Source organism: Rhinolophus ferrumequinum, chromosome X (genome assembly GCF_004115265.2).
Source record: "Rhinolophus ferrumequinum isolate MPI-CBG mRhiFer1 chromosome X, mRhiFer1_v1.p, whole genome shotgun sequence".
NCBI classification, from domain to species: domain Eukaryota; kingdom Metazoa; phylum Chordata; class Mammalia; order Chiroptera; family Rhinolophidae; genus Rhinolophus; species Rhinolophus ferrumequinum.
Genome location: NC_046284.1, coordinates 19,362,658 through 19,383,008, shown reverse-complemented (window position 1 = coordinate 19,383,008; position 20,351 = coordinate 19,362,658). Strand labels below are relative to the sequence as shown.

General features: G+C 38.7%; 1 protein-coding gene across 1 annotated transcript in view; it reads left to right on the top strand.

Moving 5' to 3' along the window:
- Positions 1-20,351, top strand: part of LOC117028114 (transmembrane 9 superfamily member 2-like) — a 121,078-nt gene that overhangs the window by 58,381 nt on the left and 42,346 nt on the right. Inside the window, exons 8-12 of the mRNA XM_033116281.1 lie at positions 11,085-11,164; positions 16,928-17,036; positions 18,003-18,135; positions 19,143-19,262; positions 19,479-19,536. Coding sequence (XP_032972172.1) covers positions 11,085-11,164; positions 16,928-17,036; positions 18,003-18,135; positions 19,143-19,262; positions 19,479-19,536 — 500 coding nt within the window. The remainder of the gene's footprint in view (positions 1-11,084; positions 11,165-16,927; positions 17,037-18,002; positions 18,136-19,142; positions 19,263-19,478; positions 19,537-20,351) is intronic.

Genomic DNA, 20,351 nt, shown 5'->3' with positions numbered 1-20,351 from the left:
TTTAAAATCCAAACGTCATGGTGCATATTTGAAAGTATCTTTTTTTAAGACTTGATGAGTTAACTTGCTTAAGGCAATGAATAGGAACAATGTTTTAATAGAATGGTTAAGGTAAGTCTTTTCATGCAATGAATATTTATGCTTGGATTTATCAGTTATATAAATTCTGATTTCCTTGTATGTTTTTAAAAATAATTTATTTTGAAACAATTTCAGGTGATAGAAGAAGTTTGAGAACAGTACAAAGAAAACCCATAGTCCCTTTATCCAGATGCTCCAATTGTTAACATTTACCTCATTTGCTCCATTGTTAACTCTTCTCCCTGTGTGTCCATCATCATTAGTCCTCCTTGGAATCTTTTGAAAGCTGAATATCCTATCACCCCTAAACACTCCAGAGTGTCTTTCCCCCAAAAAGCTCATTTTCCTACATAACTATTAGTTTGGTGCAAAAGTAATTGCGGTTTTTGCAATTCAGTCCTCCAAATCAGGGATCAATATTGGTGTCACAATACCACACGATCCAAGTTCATTCAAATTTTCACCAGCTGGCCAACATTGTCACTTTTCCCCTTTCTGGTTTACTATCCTTTCCAAGATTACATGTTGTGTTTAGTCTAGACTAGTTCTTTAGTCTTTCTCTGTCTTTCCTACCCTTAAAATTTTTAGAGTACATACAGGGCTACAATAATCAAAACAGCATGGTATTGGCAAAAAAACGGACTCATAGACCAATGGAATAGAATTGAGAACACAGAAATAAAACCACATAAATATGGACAGATAATTTTTGACAAAGAAGCTAAAAATGTACAATGGAGGAAAGACAGCCTCTTCAATAAATGGTGCTGGGAGAATTGAAAAGCCACGTGCAAAAGAATGAAACTGGACTGCTATCTGTCACCATGTACCAAAATTAATTCAAAATGGATCAAAGACTTAAGCATAAGACCTGACACAATAAACTGCATAGAAGACAACATAGGTACTAAACTTATGGACTTTGGGTTCAAAGAGCATTTTATGAATTTGACTCCAAAGGCAATGGAAGTAAAAGCTAAAATAAACGAATGGGACTATATGAAACTGAAAAGCTTCTGCACAACAAAAGAAACCATCGACAAAATAAAGAGGCAACCAACTGAATGGGAGAAGATTTTTGCAAACAGTGCCTCCGATAAGGGGCTAATATCCAAAATATACAAGGAACTCATGAAACTCCACAACAAAAAAACAAACAAACCAATTGAAAAATGGGCAGAGGACCTGAAGAGACATTTCTCCAAAGAGGACATACAAATGGCAAATAGACATATGAAAAAATGCTCACCATCACTAATTATCAGAGAAATGCAAATAAAAACCACAATGAGATATCACCTCACCCCAGTCAGAATGGCTATCATCAACAAGACAAATAGTAACAAGTGTTGGAGAGGCTGTGGACAAAAAGGAACCCTCATACACTGTTGGTGGGAATGCAGACTGGTGCAGCCGCTATGGAAGGCAGTCTGGAGGTTCCTCAAAAAATTACGAATAGAATTACCATATGACCCAGCAATCCCTCTCCTGGGTATCTACCCAAAAAATCTGAGAACATCTACACATAAAGGCACGTGTGCTCCAATGTTCATTGCAGCTTTGTTTACGGTGGCCAAGACTTGGAAACAACCAAAATGTCCTTCGATAGATGAATGGATAAAGAAGTTGTGGTATATATACACAATGGAATACTATTCGGCAGTAAGAAAAGATGATATAGGAAAATTTGTGAAAACATGGATGGATATTGAGAGTATAATGCTAAGTGAAATAAGTCAGACAGAAAAAGCAGAGAACCATATGATTTCACTGATATGTGGTATATAAACCAAAAACAACAAAAGAACAAGACAAACAAATGAGAAACAAAAACTCATAGACACAGACAATAGTTTAGTGTTTACCAGAGGGTAAGGGGGGTGGGGGGTGGGAGATGAGGGTAAGGGGGATCAAATATATGGTGATGGAAGGAGACCTGACTCTGGGTGGTGAACACACAATGGGATTTATAGATGATGTAATGCAGAATTGTACACCTGAAATCTATGTAATTTTACTAACAATTGTCACCCCAATAAATTAAAAAAAAAATTTTAGAGTACAGACTTTACATTCTGTAGGAACAACATCAGCCTGGGCCTGTCTGATGATTCTTCGTGATCAGCCTCAGGCCATTCATTCTTGGCAGGAATACTGCAGAAGTGATACCTCACGTCAGGAGGCACATGATGTCAACCTGCCTTGTCACTGATAATGTTAACCATGATTACCTGGTCAGCAGGTTTTGACTTAAATCTAATGTTTAATTAAAACCCATTTAAATTAAAACCTATCATTTGGGTTTTATTTTTAAAGCAGTGTACATGACTTTCTTTACAACGTACCCCAAACTTCAGAAAAAAGCACCTAAAGACACCCAATTTTAAATAAGTCATTTCAAACAACTTAGTCAATCTGTACCAGCATTTTCCTGTTGTTAAGAACATGTCATAGATTTGAGGGGTAATAACTACATTTATGGTTTAAGTGTTTATTGAAGATTGCCAGTTAAGATCCCACCCCAATAAATTAAAAAAATAAAAAAAATATTAAAAAAAAAAAAAAAAAAAAAAAAAAAATCATTATATATTGGGGATATTTTATAAGAAATCTATTGACAGTTTGAATTTGATCAGACATCAGCAGAAACAGCTTGATTGGTAATAGTATTTTCTTGTTTTTTATTCAGTACTGAAACTATAATACTTAAAAACCAAACGTCTTTTATAAACTTGTTGCTATAACATCTCAAAATACTTAACATACAAAATGTAAAATATTAGTGTATTCAATAAGACATGATGACTTAAGTTGAACAGTGTAAACAAAATACCCCAATAATAAACCTATTTGCAGGAGGTGGAGTTGGTGGGTTGAAGTGCAGCAAGTTGACTTTTAGTTCAATTTAAATAATAATATTGATACTTGTATATGGTGAAGACTTCAAACCATATAAAAAAGGTGTAAGTAAAATTCTCCCTTCCGTTACCATCCCTAATTCCTTGCCTCTCCCTCCAAAAGTATAACCATTATTTTTTCTTATTTATTCTTACAGAAGGATGTTTGCATCCAAAACATATGTATATTATTTTTTGGGGGACAATGAACTCTTCCTATGGAATCTTTGCACTTTTTCCCCCTCATTTAATGCTATTTCATAAACATGTCATCACCTATAGATTCACTTAATTCTTTTTTTTTTTTTTTATTTATTTTTTAATTTATTGGGGTGACAATTGTTAGTAGAATTACATAGATTTCAGTTGTGCAATTCTGTATCACATCATCCATAAATCACACTGTGCGTTCACCACCCAGAGTCAGCTCCCCTTCCATCACCGTACATTTGATCCCCCTCACCCTCATCCCCCACCCCCCAACTCCCTTACGCTCTGGTAACCACCAAATTACGTTCCCCAGATTAATTTTCAAACCCCGTGGCCATCCTGTGGTCACCGACTGCCCTCCAATCCCCTCACCCTCCCCCCCACCCTCCACTCCCCCCGCCCATCTAGCAACCCTCAGTTTTTCCTCATTGTCTCCCAAACAGTTTCTGATTAGTTCATTCACTTATTCTTTTCTTTAGATTCCGCAAATAAGTGAGATCATATGGAACTTATCTTTCTCTGTCTGACTTATTTCATTTAACATAATGTTCTCTAGATCCATCCATGTTGTTGCAAATGGTAAGATTTCTTTCTTCCTTATGGCTGCATAATACTCCATTGTATAAATGTACCACAGTTTCTTAATCCAGTCATCTACCGATGGGCATTTTGGTTGTTTCCATGTCTTAGCTATTGTGTATAGTGCTGCAATAAACATAGGAGTGCATAGAGATTTTTGAATTGAAGTTCTGGATTTCTCCGGATAGATACCTAGGAGTGGAATTACTGGATCATAAGGTAGTTCCATTTTCAGAATTTTGAGATACCTCCATACTGTTTTCCATAGCGGCTGCACCAGTCTGCAATCCCACCAACAGTGCACAAGCGCTCCCTTTTCTCCACATCCGCGCCAGCACTTGTTGTTTGTTGATTTATTGATGATAGCCATTCTGACTGGGGTGAGGTGGTATCTCATTGTGGTTTTTATTTGCATTTCTCTGATGGTTAGCGAGGTTGAGCATTTCTTCATATGTCTGTTTGCCATCTGTATGTCCTTTTCAGAAAAATGTCTCTTCAAGTCCTCTGCCCATTTTTTAATTGGATCGTTTGTTTCTTTGGAGTTGGGTTGAGTAAGTTTTCCATAGATTTGTGATATTAATCCCTTATCAGATATATCACTGGCAAATATCTTTTCCCATTCAGTAGGATCCCTTCTTGTTTTATTGATAGTTTCCTTTGCTGTGAAAAAACTTTTTAGTTTGATATAATCCCACATGTTTATTCTTTCTCTTAGTTCCCTCGCGCGAGGGTGTATATCAGTAAAAATCTTACTCCGGGTAATGTCTGAGAAGTTTCTTCCTATATTTTCTTCTAGGTATTTTATGGTTTCAGACCTTACATTTAAGTCTTTAAGCCATTTTGAATTTATTTTTGTATATGGTGTAAGGAGGTGGTCCAACTTCATTTTTTTGCATGTGTCTGTCCAGGTTTCCCAGCACCATTTATTGAATAGACTGTCATTACTCCATCGTACATTCTTGCTTCCATTGTCGTAGATTAAATGGCCATATAGGCGTGGATTTATTTCTGGACTCTCTATTCTGTTCCATTGATCTATGTGTCTGTTTTTATGCCAGTACCATGCTGTTTTGATTACTGTAGCCTTGTAGTATAATTTGAAGTCAGGTATTGTTATACCTCCCACTTTGTTCTTATTTCTCAAGATTGCCTTTGCTATTCGGGGTCTTTTATGGTCCCATATAAATTTTAGGATTATATGTTCTATTTCTGTGAAAAACGACGTTGGCAGTTTGATAGGAATTGCATTGAATATGTATATTGCCTTAGGCAGTATGGACATTTTAACTATATTAATTCTTCCTATCCATGAACATGATATGTGTTTCCATCTATTTATATCTTCCTTCATTCCTTTCATCAGTGTCTTATAATTTTCTGAATATAGATCTTTTACTTCTTTGGTTAAATTTATTCCCAGGTATTTTATAGTCTTTGGAGCGATTGTAAATGGGATTGTTTTTTTAATTTCTCCTTCTGATGTTTTATTATTGGTATATACAAATGCAACTGATTTCTGAATATTAATTTTGTATCCTGCCACTTTACTAAATTCATCTATCAGCTCTAATAGCTTCTTGGTGGAGTCTTTAGGGTTCTCTATATATAGTATCATATCATCTGCATACAATGATAACTTTACTTCCTCCTTACCAATCTGGATGCCTTTTATTTCTTTTTCTTGTCTGATTGCTGTGGCAAGAACTTCCAGAACTATGTTGAATAGAAGCGGAGATAATGGGCATCCTTGCCTTGTTCCTGATCTTAGGGGGAATGGTTTTAGCTTTTCCCCATTGAGTATGATGTTAGCTGTGGGTTTGTCATATATGGCCTTTATTATGTTGAGATAAGATCCCTCTATTCCCACTTTCTTAAGGGTTTTTATCATAAATGGCTGTTGGATTTTATCAAATGCTTTTTCTGCATCTATTGATATGATCATGTGATTTTTATTTTTCATTTTGTTAATGTGGTGTATCACATTAATAGATTTGCGGATGTTGAACCACCCCTGCATACCAGGGATGAATCCCACTTGATCGTGGTGAATGATCTTTTTAATGTATTGCTGAATTCTGTTTGCTAATATTTTGTTGAGGATTTTTGCATCTATGTTCATTAAAGATATCGGCCTGTAGTTTTCTTTTTTTGTGGTGTCTTTGTCTAATTTTGGGATCAGGGTGATAGTGGCTTCGTAAAAAGTGTTTGGGAGTCTTCCCTCCTTCTGGATTTTTTGGAAGAGCTTGAGGAGAATTGGTGATAATTCTTTTTTGAACGCTTTGTAAAATTCACCTGTAAAGCCATCTGGTCCAGGGCTTTTGTTTGTTGGGAGACTGTTGATTACTGATTCAATTTCCGTGGTGGTAATCAGTCTATTCAGGTTTTCTGTTTCTTCTTGAGTTAGCCTTGGAAGGTTGTACGCCTCTAGAAAATTGTCCATTTCTTCCAAATTGTCAAATTTGTTGGCATATAGTTGCTCATAGTAACTTCTTAAAACTCTTTGTATTTCTGCAGTGTCCGTTGTCACTTCTCCTCTTTCGTTTCTGATTTTATTAATTTGGGTCCTCTCTCTCTTTTTTTTAATGAGTCTGGCTAAAGGTTTGTCGATTTTGTTTATCTTCTCTAAGAACCAACTCTTGGATTCATTGATCTTTTGTATTGTTTTTCTGGTTTCTATTTCATTTATTTCTGCTCTGATCTTTATTATCTCCTTCCTTGTGTTCCCTTTGGGCTTATTTTGCTGTTCTTTTTCCAGATCCCTTAAATGTGAAGATAAACTGTTGATTAGTGATGTTTCTTGTTTCTTTAGGTAGGCCTGCAAAGCTATGAATTTCCCTCTTAGGACTGCTTTCGCGGCATCCCATAGATTTTGGGTCGTCGTGTTTTCATTTTCATTTATCTCGAAATATCTTTTGATTTCTTCCTTGATCTCCTGCTTGACCCATTCATTATTTAGTAATAAGTTATTCAGCCTCCATGAATTGGTGTGTCTTCCCGTTTTTTTCCTGTAGTTCATTTCTAATTTCATAGCATTGTGATCAGAGAAGACAATTGGTATGATTTCAATTTTCTTAAATTTATCAAGACTTGTTTTGTGGCCTAACATATGATCTATCTTGGAAAATGTTCCATGTGCGCTTGAGAAGAAGGTGTATTTTGCAGCATTGGGGTGAAATGTTCTGAAAATATCGATTAAATCCAAGTGGTCCAATGTATCATTTAAGGCTGTTGTTTCCATATTGATTTTCTGTCTGGAAGACCTGTCCCTTGTGGTCAGAGGTGTGTTGAAGTCCCCGACTATAATAGTGTTACTGTTGATCTCTGCCTTTATGTCAGTCAGTACCTGTTTTATATATTTAGGTGCTCCTATGTTGGGTGCATAGATGTTTACTAGGGTTATGTCCTCTTGTCGGATCGATCCCTTTATTATTATATAGTGCCCATCTTTATCTTTTAGTATGTTCTTCATTTTAAAGTCTATTTTGTCAGAAATAAGTATTGCAACTCCAGCTTTTTTCTCGTTTCCATTTGCATGAAATATCTTACTCCAACCCTTCACTTTCAGCCTGTGTGTGTCTTTTGTTCTGAGGTGAGTCTTTTGTATACAGCATATACAAGGGTCTTGCTGTCTTATCCAGTCAGCCACCCTATGTCTCTTGATTGGAGCATTTAATCCGTTTACATTTAAAGTGATTATTGATAGGTACATAGATATTGCCATTTTTAAATTTGTAGTTAGGTTGTTTTGATCTTTCTTCTATTTACAGAAGACCTTTTAGTATGTCTTGCAATGCTGGCTTGGTGGTAATAAATTCCTTTAGCTTATTTTTTTCTGGAAAGCTCTTTATCTCTCCATCAACTTTAAATGATAGCCTTGCTGGATAAAGCAATCTAGGTTGTAGGCCTTTGTTTTCCATCATTTTAAGTATCTCCTGCCACTCCCTCCTGGCCTTCAATGTTTCTGTAGAAAAATCATTTGATAGTCTTATGGGAGTTCCCTTGTATGTAACCCTCCGTCTTTCTCTTGCTGCTTTTAGGATTCTCTCTTTGTCTTTAAGCTTTGCCATTTTAACTATAATGTGTCTTGGTGTGGACCTGTTTGGGTTAATCCTGGTTGGAACTCTCTGCACTTCCTGGACTTGTATGTTGGTTTCCTTCATCAGGTTGGGGAAGTTTTCAGACATTATTACTTCAAATATGTTCTCAATCCCTTGCTTGCTCTCTTCACCTTCTGGTATTCCTATGATGCGCATGTTGTTGCGCTTGATGTTATCCCAGAGGTCTCTTAGGCCATCCTCATTGTTTTTTATTCTTTTTTCTTTCTGTTGTTCCGTTTGGGTGATCTCTGCTACCTTGTCTTCTAAGTCGCTGATTCGATCCTCTGCTTCATCTAGCCTGCTGGTAATTCCTTCAAGTGAGTTCTTAATTTCGGTAATTGTGTTCTTTAGTTCCAACTGGTTTTTCGTTATGATTTCTACATCCTTCTTTATGTTTTCTCTAAGCTCGTTTGTTATGATTTCTACATCCTTCTTTATGTCTTCTCTAAGCTCCTTAAACATTCTTATCACCAGTGTTCTGAACTCTGTCTCTGAGAGGTTGGTTACGTCTGCTTCATTTGGTTCCAGTTGTGGAAGCTTCTTCTGTTCTTTTATTTGGGACGTGTATCTTTGTTTCCCCATTCTGGCTGACTGTGTTTATTTTGATATATTAGGTAGATCCCCTAGAGTTCTTAGTTCTTGCTAGGTTATCTTATGTAGTATGTGTCCTTTATATTTGACTCGCACCACGTCTTCCTCCTCTGCGTGTGCTCCAAAGGTGAGTCTTGTGTTGTGTACACTGTCCCGTTCAAGAAGATCTTTAATTGCTTCCCGCTAATGAGCAGGTGGGGTCAACTCCTGGGCTGACCTGCCGTGAGACTTGGCTCTGCCCCCCGCAGGGCACTCTGCTGCGTGAGGGTTGACCACCCCAATGTGATTTGGCCTCTATGGGCTCCAGAGCCTGCCGAGAACCCCCTCTAGGTGTGTGACCTGCAGGTCAAACCCGGCTGCACTCCGATTTGGTCTGGAGTTGGCCCCCAGATATGCCGAGTCCCGTGCCACCCAAGCTGGGCCCCGGCAGGGAAGTCCCAGAACAAGGCAAATCACCAAGCACAGCAGCAACGACAACAGCAAAGAGGAAAAAAAAAAAAAAAAAAACAAAAAACAAACAGCCGATAACCCCCGCTCGATACAGGCAAAGATATCAAAGATACAAGACAAAGCAAAACAAAACCAAGCAAAACAAAACAAAGCAAAACAAAAAGCAGCGACCGTCTCGGCCTGAGCCCACCAAGCAATGACCAGGTTGTCCTCTGCTGTACCAAAGAGCCCCCTGCTTATTGCGCAGGCAGAGCAGGTCACCTGGTGCTCAGAGAGACTTTGGGACTGCAGACTTAAAAGTGTGGGCCTGAGGGGTCTGGATGATAGTCTCCACAAAGTCAGTGCAGCTTCTGCCCTTGTCCGCACGTATGCACACCGAGAGGAGCACCACCAGTCCTTTGTCCAGAGCTCGTGAGTCCTAGGGCACTCCTTCAGTGTGTGTGTATGGGTGCGGGCGGGAGATTTCTGATCTGCTGACCGTGCCTCACAAGCTGGGCCCCGGCAGGGCAGTTTCAGAACAAAGCAAATCACCAAGCACAACAACAACAACAACAACAAAGAAAAATATCAAATACGTTCACATGCAAAACCACCTGATAACCCCACTCGACAGAGGCAAAGATATCAAAGATATAAAGACAAAGCAAAACAAGACAAAACAAAGCAATACAAAAAGCAGCGACAGTCTCGGCCTAAGCCCACCAAGCAATGTCCAGGTTGTTCTCTGCTGTACCAAGGAGCCCCCTGCTTATTGCGCAGGCAGAGCCGGTCACCTGGTGTCCAGAGAGACTTTGGGACTGCAGACTTAAAAGCGTGGGCCTGAGGGGTCTGGATGATAGTTTTTACAATATCAGCGCAATTTCTGCCCTTGCCTGCACAAATGCACACTGAGAGTGGCACCACCAGATACGTGACCAAAACTCTTGAGTCTTAAGGCACCTCTTCAGTGTGTGTGTGTGAGTGCGGGCAGGAGATTTCTGATCTGCTGAAAGCCCAGAGCTGCGCCTGCCTCACTGCTGATCTCCGGGTGTGTCTCGGCAGCTGCACCCACCCCACCCTAGGCAAGCCAGGAAGGGTGGGGGCTGGAGATGGAGGGGTCTTCACTCTCCCAGCCCAGCCGTGTGTCGCCCTCTTCCCGCAGGCCAGAAAAGGTGGTGCCTGGGGGTGGAGGCGTCTCTTCTCTCCTAGCGCAGCCAAAATCACGCACACTGCCCAGTCTGCCTGGGTCAGGGCTGTCCGTCAGGCTTCCCAAAGCGTGAGCCTTAGATACCACTTCTCGGATCAGGGGCCGGTTTAAGTCTCTGGAAGGGCGGGGTAAGATTGGAAGAGCGGGGCGGGGGAGGGGCCTAGGTATGGAGTCTGTGTCCTCCGTCTGCCGCAGGGCTCCGCCTTCCCGGCGGGAGAAATCAGCCGCGGGACGCAGGGAAAGAGCCCGCCTCCCGGTCTCTGCGCTCTCCGCTCCGCCTGGGCTCCTGTGCGCGCCCGGCACAGCGGGGCTGCACCGCGGTTTCCAGTCCCAGTCTCTGGAAGGGCGGGGTAGGATTGGGAGAGCAGGGCGGGGGGGAGGGGCCCAGGTATGGAGACTGCGCCCCCGTCCGCCGCAGGGCGCGCCGCCTTCCCGGCGGGAGAAATCAGCCGTGGGAGCAGGGAAGAGCCTACCCCCGGTCCCTGCGCTCTCCGCTCCGCCTGGGATCCCGTGCTTCTCACTTAATTCTTTTAATGGTTACATAGTATTTCTTAGCATGGATTACCATAGTTTATTCCCATTCAGGTGGGCATGTTTGGTTCTTTCTAGGTTTTTAAATTTACAAGCAAAACTACAGTGACTCTCATTACATGTGTCTTTCTTTGTATACCTTTAAAGTTGCAATTAAGATGACAATGTGGTACGGACAAAATGAAATGAAGAATGGGGTGGATTTAGAGTTACAGAAAAAGAGTCATAAAAAGGTGCTATTGCTGTTGAACAGCAGTAAGCTAAAATTATTTTCTCTGTAGTCCCTTTCCAAAGTGAGGTAGAATATCAGTAAATAAAGTAAGATAAAAATGGCTGGTGGGTCTCATAATTTCATGAAGTTAGAAGTAAAGAATGGAGGATAAATTATCTGTCTGTTTTAGTATTATAACCAGCAAAAGTTCAGTTAAAGTTTGGCCATATGATTTTATATTTTTGTTTTAGGAAAGCAAAAATATCAAGTGGGCTTCTAGATGGGATTATATTTTGGAGTCCATGCCTCATACCAACATTCAATGGTTTAGGTAAGCACTTTGTGAAATAAAGAATAAGTAGTTTCAAGGTGGGAAATGTAAATATTCATATATATGTATATATATGTATATATATGTAAACCTACATATACACACCTACATGTGTATATTATATGAGTATATATACACATATATATATTTTAAATTATTTTGTTACCAGAGATGATCTTAGTGACATTTTTTCTTCTCTGTGGCTAGTTTCTGCTTTCCTTCCTCTCTGCAACTGCTCCACACACACACACACACACACACAAAAGAAAAAAGAAAAATGTGTTTTTAAAAATTTTTTATTAAAATATAGCTAACATACAGTATTTTATTAGTTTCAGGTGTATACCATAGTTATTCAACATTTATATATCTAAAGAAGTGATCACCATAAGTCCAGCAACCATCGGACACTGTAACATGCTATCACAATATTATTGACTATATTCCCTATGCTGTACATTACACCCCCATGACTCATTTTTTTTTTAAATTTTATTTTTTAAATTTATTGGAGTGACAATTGTTAGTAAAATTACATAGATTTCAGGTGTGCAATTCTGTATCACATCATCCATAAATTACACTGTGTGTTCACCACCCAGAGTCAGTTCCCCTTCCATCACCATATATTTGATCCCCCTTACCCTCATCTCCCACCCCCCAACCCCCTTACCCTCTGGTAACCACTAAATTTCGTTCCCCAGATTAATTTTCAAACCCCGTGGCCATCCTGTGGTCACCGACTGCCCTCCAATCCCCTCACCCTCCCCCCCACCCCCCATCCCTCCCGCCCATCTAGCAACCCTCAGTTTTTCCTCTTTGTCTCCAAAACTCTTTCTGATTAGTTCATTCACTTATTCTTTTCTTTAGATTCCGCAAATAAGTGAGATCATATGGTACTTATCTTTCTCTGTCTGACTTATTTCACTTAACATAATGTTCTCTAGGTCCATCCATGTTGTTGCAAATGGTAAGATTTCTTTCTTCTTTATGGCTGCGTAATACTCCATTGTATAAATGTACCACAGTTGCTTAATCCAGTCATCTACCGATGGGCATTTTGGTTGTTTCCATGTCTTAGCTATTGTGTATAGTGCTGCAATAAACATAGGAGTGCATAAAGATTTTTGAATTGAAGTTTTGGATTTCTCCGGATAGATACCTAGGAGTGGAATTACTGGATCATAGGGTAGTTCCATTTTCAGATTTTTGAGATACCTCCATACTGTTGTCCATAGTGGCTGCACCAATCTGCAATCCCACCAACAGTGCACAAGCGTTCCCTTTTCTCCACATCCGCGCCAGCACTTGTTGTTTGTTGATTTATTGATGATAGCCATTTTGACTGGGGTGAGGTGGTATCTCATTGTGGTTTTTATTTGCATTTCTCTGATGGTTAGTGAGGTTGAGCATTTCTTCATATGTCTGTTTGCCATCTGTATGTCCTTTTCAGAAAAATGTCTCTTCAAGTCCTCTGCCCATTTTTTAATTGGGTCGTTTGTTTTTTTGGAGTTGAGTTGAGTGAGTTTTTCATAGAGTTGTGATATTAATCCCTTATCAGATATATCATTGGCAAATATCTCTTCCCATTCAGTAGGATCCCTTTTTGTTTTATTGATGGTTTTCTTTGCTGTGAAAAAACTTTTTAGTTTGATATAATCCCACATGTTTATTTTTTCTCTTACTTCCCTCGAGCGAGGGGATATATCAATAAAAATCTTACTCCGGGTAATGTCTGAGAAGTTTCTTCCTATATTTTCTTCTAGGTATTTTATGGTTTCAGATCTTACATTTAAGTCTTTAAGCCATTTTGAATTTATTTTTGTATATGTTGTAAGGAGGTGGTCCAACTTCATTTTTTTGCATGTGTCTGTCCAGGTTTCCCAGCACCATTTATTGAATAGACTGTCATTACTCCATCGTACATTCTTGCTTCCATTGTCGTAGATTAAATGGCCATATAGGCGTGGATTCATTTCTGGACTCTCTATTCTGTTCCATTGATCTATGTGTCTGTTTTTATGCCAGTACCATGCTGTTTTGATTACTGTAGCCTTGTAGTATAATTTGAAGTCAGGTATTGTTATACCTCCCACTTTGTCTTATTTCTCAAGATTGCCTTTGCTATTCGGGGTCTTTTATGGTCCCATATAAATTTTAGGATTATATGTTCTATTTCTGTGAAAAACGTCATTGGTAGTTTGATAGGAATTGCATTGAATATGTATATTGCCTTTGGTAGTATGGACATTTTAACTATATTAATTCTTCCTATCCATGAACATGATATGTGTTTCCATCTATTTATATCTTCCTTCATTCCTTTCTTCAGTGTCTTATAATTTTCTGAGTACAGATCTTTTACTTCTTTGGTTAAATTTATTCCCAGGTATTTTATAGTCTTTGGAGCGATTGTAAATGCGATTGTTTTTTTTAATTTCTCCTTCTGATGTTTTATTATTGGTATATACAAATGCAACTGATTTCTGAATATTAATTTTGTATCCTGCTACTTTACTAAATTCATCTATCAGCTCTAATAGCTTCTTGGTGGAGTCTTTTATACCCCCAATTTTTAATGGTCACATGTAGGTCTTGGATCAGCCATTTCCGCGTCTCTGCCCCTCCTACCAGTCTCAAGGTCGCTTCTTCTATATGTCCTTAGTTGTCGGGCTTCAGTTCAGCAAGATTTCAGGCAATACTCAATGATGGTTGTTCTGTAGTTTAGTTGTAATTTTGACGTGATCGTGAGAGATGGTAAGCGCAGTGTATACCTATTGTGTCAGCTTGACTAGAACCTGGATTCTTTTTTCTTTTTGCTGTTCTGATTGGATGTTTTCTGCTACCTTATTTTCTGCATTGCTGATTCAATCCTCTGCTTCATCTAATCTACTGTTGATACCCTCTAAAGTATTGTTGATTTCAGTTATTGTATTCCTTATTTCTGACTGCTTCTGTTTTATGTTTTCTATCTCCATTTTTATGTTTCCTATCCCTTTGTTGAAGTTCCCCCTGAGATCACTGAGCATCCTTATAACCAGTATTTTGAACTCTGGGTCTGGTAGATTGCTTGTCTCCATTTTGTTTAGTTCTTTTTCTGGAGCTTTGCTCTGTTCTTTTATTTTGGACATGTTTATTTTCCCATTTTGGCTGCCTCCCTGTGTTTGTTTCTATGTATTAGGTAGAACTGCTATGTCTTCTCGTCTTAGTAGAGTGGCCTTATGTAGTAGGTGTGCTGTGGGGCTCAGTGGCACAGTCACCCTGCTCACCTGAGCCAAGTGCTCCTCGTGTGTCCCTTATGTGGGTTGTGTGTGCCCTGCTGTTTTAGTTGAGCCTTGATTGTTGTTGGTCTGTGTGGGGACAGAACCAGGAGTGCAGTTTCCAGGCTCTGGCTCTCACGTGGAAAGGTGCTGGCTCAGGTAGTAAATGGCCATCAGCTGTGGCTAGTTGGCCATCAGCTGTGGCTAGTTGGCCATCAGCTGTAACCAGTGAGCCATTGGCTACTAATATAACTGCTATGGCTACGCTAGCAGAAAATGGGGGCTAGCAAGAAGATGGTGTCTGAGCTAGCAAGCGTGGATTGCAGTTAGCAAGTGAGGTTGGTTGGCAGAGAGAAGTGGACAGCAGGTTTCGGATAGTATGGCTCCTGCTTCCTGTGTCTCCAACCCAGCCACCAGCAAGAATATAGTGGTATGATTCCCCTATTTATGGCTCTGTGGGTGTTCCTTTTTGGCCTCACCATATCCTGCGTTCTTATGTGGGAAGCGGGACCAGAGACCCTGCATGACACCCGGAATGACAATCTGTTAATAGGAGGGATTGACATTCAGGCTGATTAGTTGTGAGGACTGGCTGTGACTACAGTGAAGAGCTGTTGTGCAGGGGCTCACCCGATGGAGCAGGATTTGCTTTAGTAAGGCTCTTGTGCCTGCCCAGTCTGCCCTTTGGATATGTCATTTGTGGAGGTGGTTGGACAGTGCTTTGGTGTTGTCTGAAGCTGGCCATCAGGTGTATTGGTTCTGGAGCCTCTTGGGCAGGCTCTGGTGCAGACCAAGTTCAGTTGCTGCCTGTGCTCTGCCTGGGACCACTTGGTATGAACTACAAAGTGATCTGCAGATAGTTGGCACTTGTACTGGGCTTGGAGGTGCTTGGGAGAGGCTAAGCTGTGAACAGAGTCTGGCTGCCAGTTGTGCCAAGCTTCGGGATGTTTAGCAAGAGGTATGGGATATACTGAGGTCAGATGCTGCTTGTTTCAGGAATCACCTGCTTTTGTTTCAGGGCAGGGCAGCAGTGTTAGTAGCTAGGTTGATGGAGTTCTATATACGGCACCCACCTGTGTGGGGTTGTGGGCAGGCTCAACAAAGGAACAATGGCTTCTGCCAGCACTTCTGTATGGGAGAAAGCTGCTCTTCCAGCTCTCTCCCTGACATCAGACAATTCAGTTCCTCCCCGTATGTCTCTATTGTTTTTTGAGCTGCTGCCTAAGTGCTGGAGCTCATAGCGAGTGAGTCCGTTTGTGAGTAGGTTCATGTGCAGGCCCTTTGAGAGGATCACCTGGGACTGCAGTCATCCTCTGTCTCACTCAGCCACAATCTCTGATGCTTTTCACAGCCAGAAGTTGTGGGGACTTCTTTTCCCAGCCCTGGAACTCTGGGCTCGGAAGCCTGGTGTGGGGCTGGAACTCCTCACTCCTCAGGAGGGACTGCTGCAACTGAGATATGTCTCCCAATTTTTAACCATCATATGTGGGTATGGGACCAGCCTGTTCTGCATTTCTGTCTCTCCTACCAGCCTCGACATGGCTTCTTCTGTATATACTTAGTTATAGGACTTCTGTTCAGCTAGACTTCAGGCAGTTCTCCACGATGGTTGTTCTGTAGTTTAGTTGTAATTTTGATGTGGTGGTGGGAGAATGTGAGCACAGCATTTACCTCCTCCACCTCCCTGCCCAGAAACTCTTTAGATAAAATTTATTTAAAAGGTTTCTTTACAGGAGCTGTGAAAGTGAAGGGCCTCCAGATAGATTGTGGTGCTAATCTCTAATAGTATTAATATTTATAATGTATCAATAAATGTACTTTAGTTTCTGTCATGAGCTAATTGACTTATGATGTTTAAGAGACATTGTAGACATCAATTATCCTATTGGCATCTTTCTAAAATAATGCTGACATTTTCGTAGATTCTGGTGAAATTTTTTAATGTGTTTGGGTTTGGCTGGATGGTGGGATTGCAAAAAGTGTTGATTTTGATTTGGGGATAGTTTTTTAAGTTTTAATTTTAGAAACAGTAAGAGCTGGTAGGTAATTTGTCCATGGGGTCTTTGTCCTGAAACTCACAGAGCGATAAATTTAAAAGTCTATATAGCCTTGGTCTGTCAGCTAAGAAGTCAGTCAGCCATTAGTTAAACCTTAATTCTTGAACTTTCATTTCCAGTTCCATACTCTGAAACTAAGTTTGTGTTACTGATCTTATTCACTTCTCTGTGTTTCTTTTTGGGAATGTACTCTTAAAAAATTCTAAAATAACCTTAAGAATAGTTTTGCTTCTATTGCTTTGTTCGTAATACACTTTGGTGATGGAGCTTTAAGTTCTTTTAATATATTGATGTATTGAGCCTTTAATCTGAGTTTAACTTTAGAAAACTGATCAACATAATGATAATTTGAATGTCTCTTATATATACACACATTTTATTTTTACTGTTCAAATAAGGAACTTGAGATTTAACTTCTCTCTCTTTTTTCTTTTTACATTTTTTAGTATTATGAATTCCTTTGTTATTGTTCTCTTCTTATCTGGAATGGTGGCTATGGTTATATTAAGGACTCTCCATAGAGATATTATGAGATATAATCACATGAATGCATCCGTAAGTAAAAATGCACACATTTGATTCAGCAAATATTTGAATGACTATTCTGCCCAGTTCTCAATGCTGTATTTCTTCTTACAGTATAACACCTTAAATACAACACATTTTTGATACATAGTTATTTTGCATATTCTATTGAATCACAAATTACAAATAAAAACTCATAGACAGACAACAGTTTGGTGGTTACCAGAGGGTAAGGGGGAGAGGGGTGGTAGAAGAGGTTAAAGGGGGTCAAATATATGGTGATAGAAGGAAAACTGACTCTGGGTGGTGAGCATACAATGTGATATATAGATGATGTGTATAGAAATATCTACTTGAAAGCTATGTAATTTTACTAACCATTGTCACCCCTGTAAATTTAATAAAAAAGAAATTATAGAATTGTGTAGATTCTTAAAAAGTATGGGTAAATTTATTAGAGAGTTATTTTATCAAAGAGTTGATAAACTTTTTATATTCCTTTTTATGTGTTTCTGAGCTTTCTTTTTTTAATCATTATTTAAGATTTTCATTAATTTGGAGCATAAGATAAATGTGCCAAAATTGAAAAATACTATAATTTAGGTAAATTTAGTTTTTATCTGTTATACTGTTTTGACTCTTGTAATCATTTGTATATTAGTGAATTTTTTTATATTAGTGAATTTTTAATTTCTATAAAAATTAGTTAAATTCTTTGTATATCTTAAATCATTTCACTTTCTTCATGAAAATCAAGCCAGTTATGTGCTTTATATAATTAATACATTCCCTCCAATGCAAAACTTAGAGTAAGGGGATGACTCTTTTGTATGACAGGATTCCATACCTTCCAAAGACCTGTTATATCTAAAATGAGCCATTGATTTCCAGTTAGTCTGCTTTTAGAGGAAAATTCAGTTTCATCTAAATTTCAAAGCTCTTGTAACTTTCTGTCATAGTAACTGGTATGTTTATTAAAGAGTTTCTCCTATGCAGGAAGATAACCAGGAGGAGTTTGGTTGGAAGGTAATTCATGGGGATGTATTCAGACCTCCAAGGAATGGAATGTTGCTGTCAGTTTTCCTGGGTCAAGGAATACAAGTTTTGATTATGACATTTATTACATTATGTGAGTAGGCTCAGATCAATATGTATCATCTTAAACAATCTTAATGAACTGCCAACATATGTCAAACTTTGATTCATGTGTACAAAAGGACTTTGAAAATTAATACCCTAAAATTTAAGGAAGTTTGCATTTTTTAGTACTTACATTTCTGTGTTCTCAAATTAGGGATATGAGTCTGAACATGTTCCTATATCAAAGACCTTTTATAGCTTCTTCAGTTCTGAATAATTTATTGTAATGTCCAATACACATACTCCTTGCTTTGCAAAATAGATGCTTTCTTGAAAATCAGCATGCAGGTAGAATCATATTTTAAGTGGACTAAAGGAGTTTATAATTCAAAGACTAGCATCTTGAAATTCTATGGCAAGTCTAAGTGCTGGTCTTTAAATGTATAAGTAAAATGACATCTTTCGTAGGCTTACAATGGCTGATGAACCCTGGATGCCTTCACTTATAAACTAATAATGGAGCTTGTCAGTTTTTGATAGAGTAGCAATTTTCATAAACAAAGCTGCTGTAAAAAATGGCTTATTAAGTGTTTCATATGTCAATGATAATTTTAAAATTCAGCTCTCAAAGTTATATTTTCCTGAGACCAAGTCTCACTTTTTTTTATTCCTCACCTTGAATAAAAGGAAACAGAAGGAAATTTTTGTAGGAAAAATTATTTCCTGTTCATGGAGTGACTATTGGAGTAGGGAAGGGGGAGATGTTTTGTTTAATTTTGATGTAAACAGTGAAATTAAATACTAAATCCAACTTGAAAACTTATTTCATTTGCCTTGTATTGAAAATCAGAACTTTTCATTAAGAAAAACATTGTCAAAGAATTAGCTAAGTGAATAACATACTTTGCAGTGTCACTTAAGTATTCACATCAGAGAATTTGCGTGCTGTTTCATATAATATGTCTTAGTAAGGTTGTATTTAATTCATTATAAAGTCATATGTGCTTTTGAGGCTATTATTGTCACTGGTTTGATATTTCTTTTTTGTACCCTTAGTTCTGGCCTGCCTTGGTTTCCTTTCCCCTGCCAATCGAGGAGCTTTAATGACCTGTACTGTTGTGTTATGGGTCCTTTTGGGAACTCCTGCTGGATACGTGTCTGCTAAAATGTATAAGAGTAAGCATTACTTTTATCATTATTATTATCATTATTATTATTCCAGTAAGTTAGTGTGTTAAATGTAGAAATTAAAATGCTATAAAAAATTTTAAATTGCATGGGAAATTTTAGCTGACTTATCAAAATGTAATTGTGTCTTGGTTACTATAAAGTATTTGTAAAGTGGATTAAATCAAGTTGCTACAGTAACTATTCTGTCTTTTACTTCTTCAGCATTTAAAGGTGTTGAATGGAAGAGAAATTTTTTGCTAATGGCACTACTCTGTCCTGGGTTAGTATCTCACGTTCTCTTTTCTCTATGCAATTATAGTCTTCCTTATACTTCATCTTGGAAAAATCATTGTACACAATAATGAAGAGTAGAAAGGAGATGAATGACCACTGTGTTTTCTGTAACCACAGAAATCTCTTTCTGTTTTATCTGCATTATTTGCATCTTTTTGTACATCTTAACCTCTAGTACAAAGAGATGGCAATGGTGCTGCTGTATTGGGTTTTGATCTTTGTTTTTGAAGCAGATTTCATAAATGCTCATCTCAATTATACATTGTATATCATGTTAGAGTGACAATTTATGCACCACATTGTGTTATTTGCCTCATCCCTGCCTTCAGTGATTATTTCTTCCTGTATCACCTAGTTACTGCAGTGTCATTAGCGACTGCAATTCCAAGGTAGAGTCATAGTCAAAGTGGAGTGGCAGTGGCTCTGAGAATAGCTCATTCAGTTCCTTAATTATAGAGATGCTAAATCAGTGACCAAGCCAGGGAACAACATGTTCAAAGTCACATGTGACATCAGTAATGGAGCCCTGGCTATATATAACCAAATGTACCCCCTGCATCCTGCCCAGTGTTGTTCTCACAGTACCTCGCTGATAAACTGCTGACTTGATTAGTGTTTTACCTCCAAATTCTTTGATATGTTTTGTCTTAATCAGCTTGAACTACCATACCAAACACCATAGCTTAAACAACAGAAATTAATTTTCTCACAGCACTGGACACTAAGAAGTTTGAGATCAGGGCACCAACAGGGTCAGGTCTTGGTGAGAGCTCTCTTCCTGCTTGCTGATGGCTGTCTTCT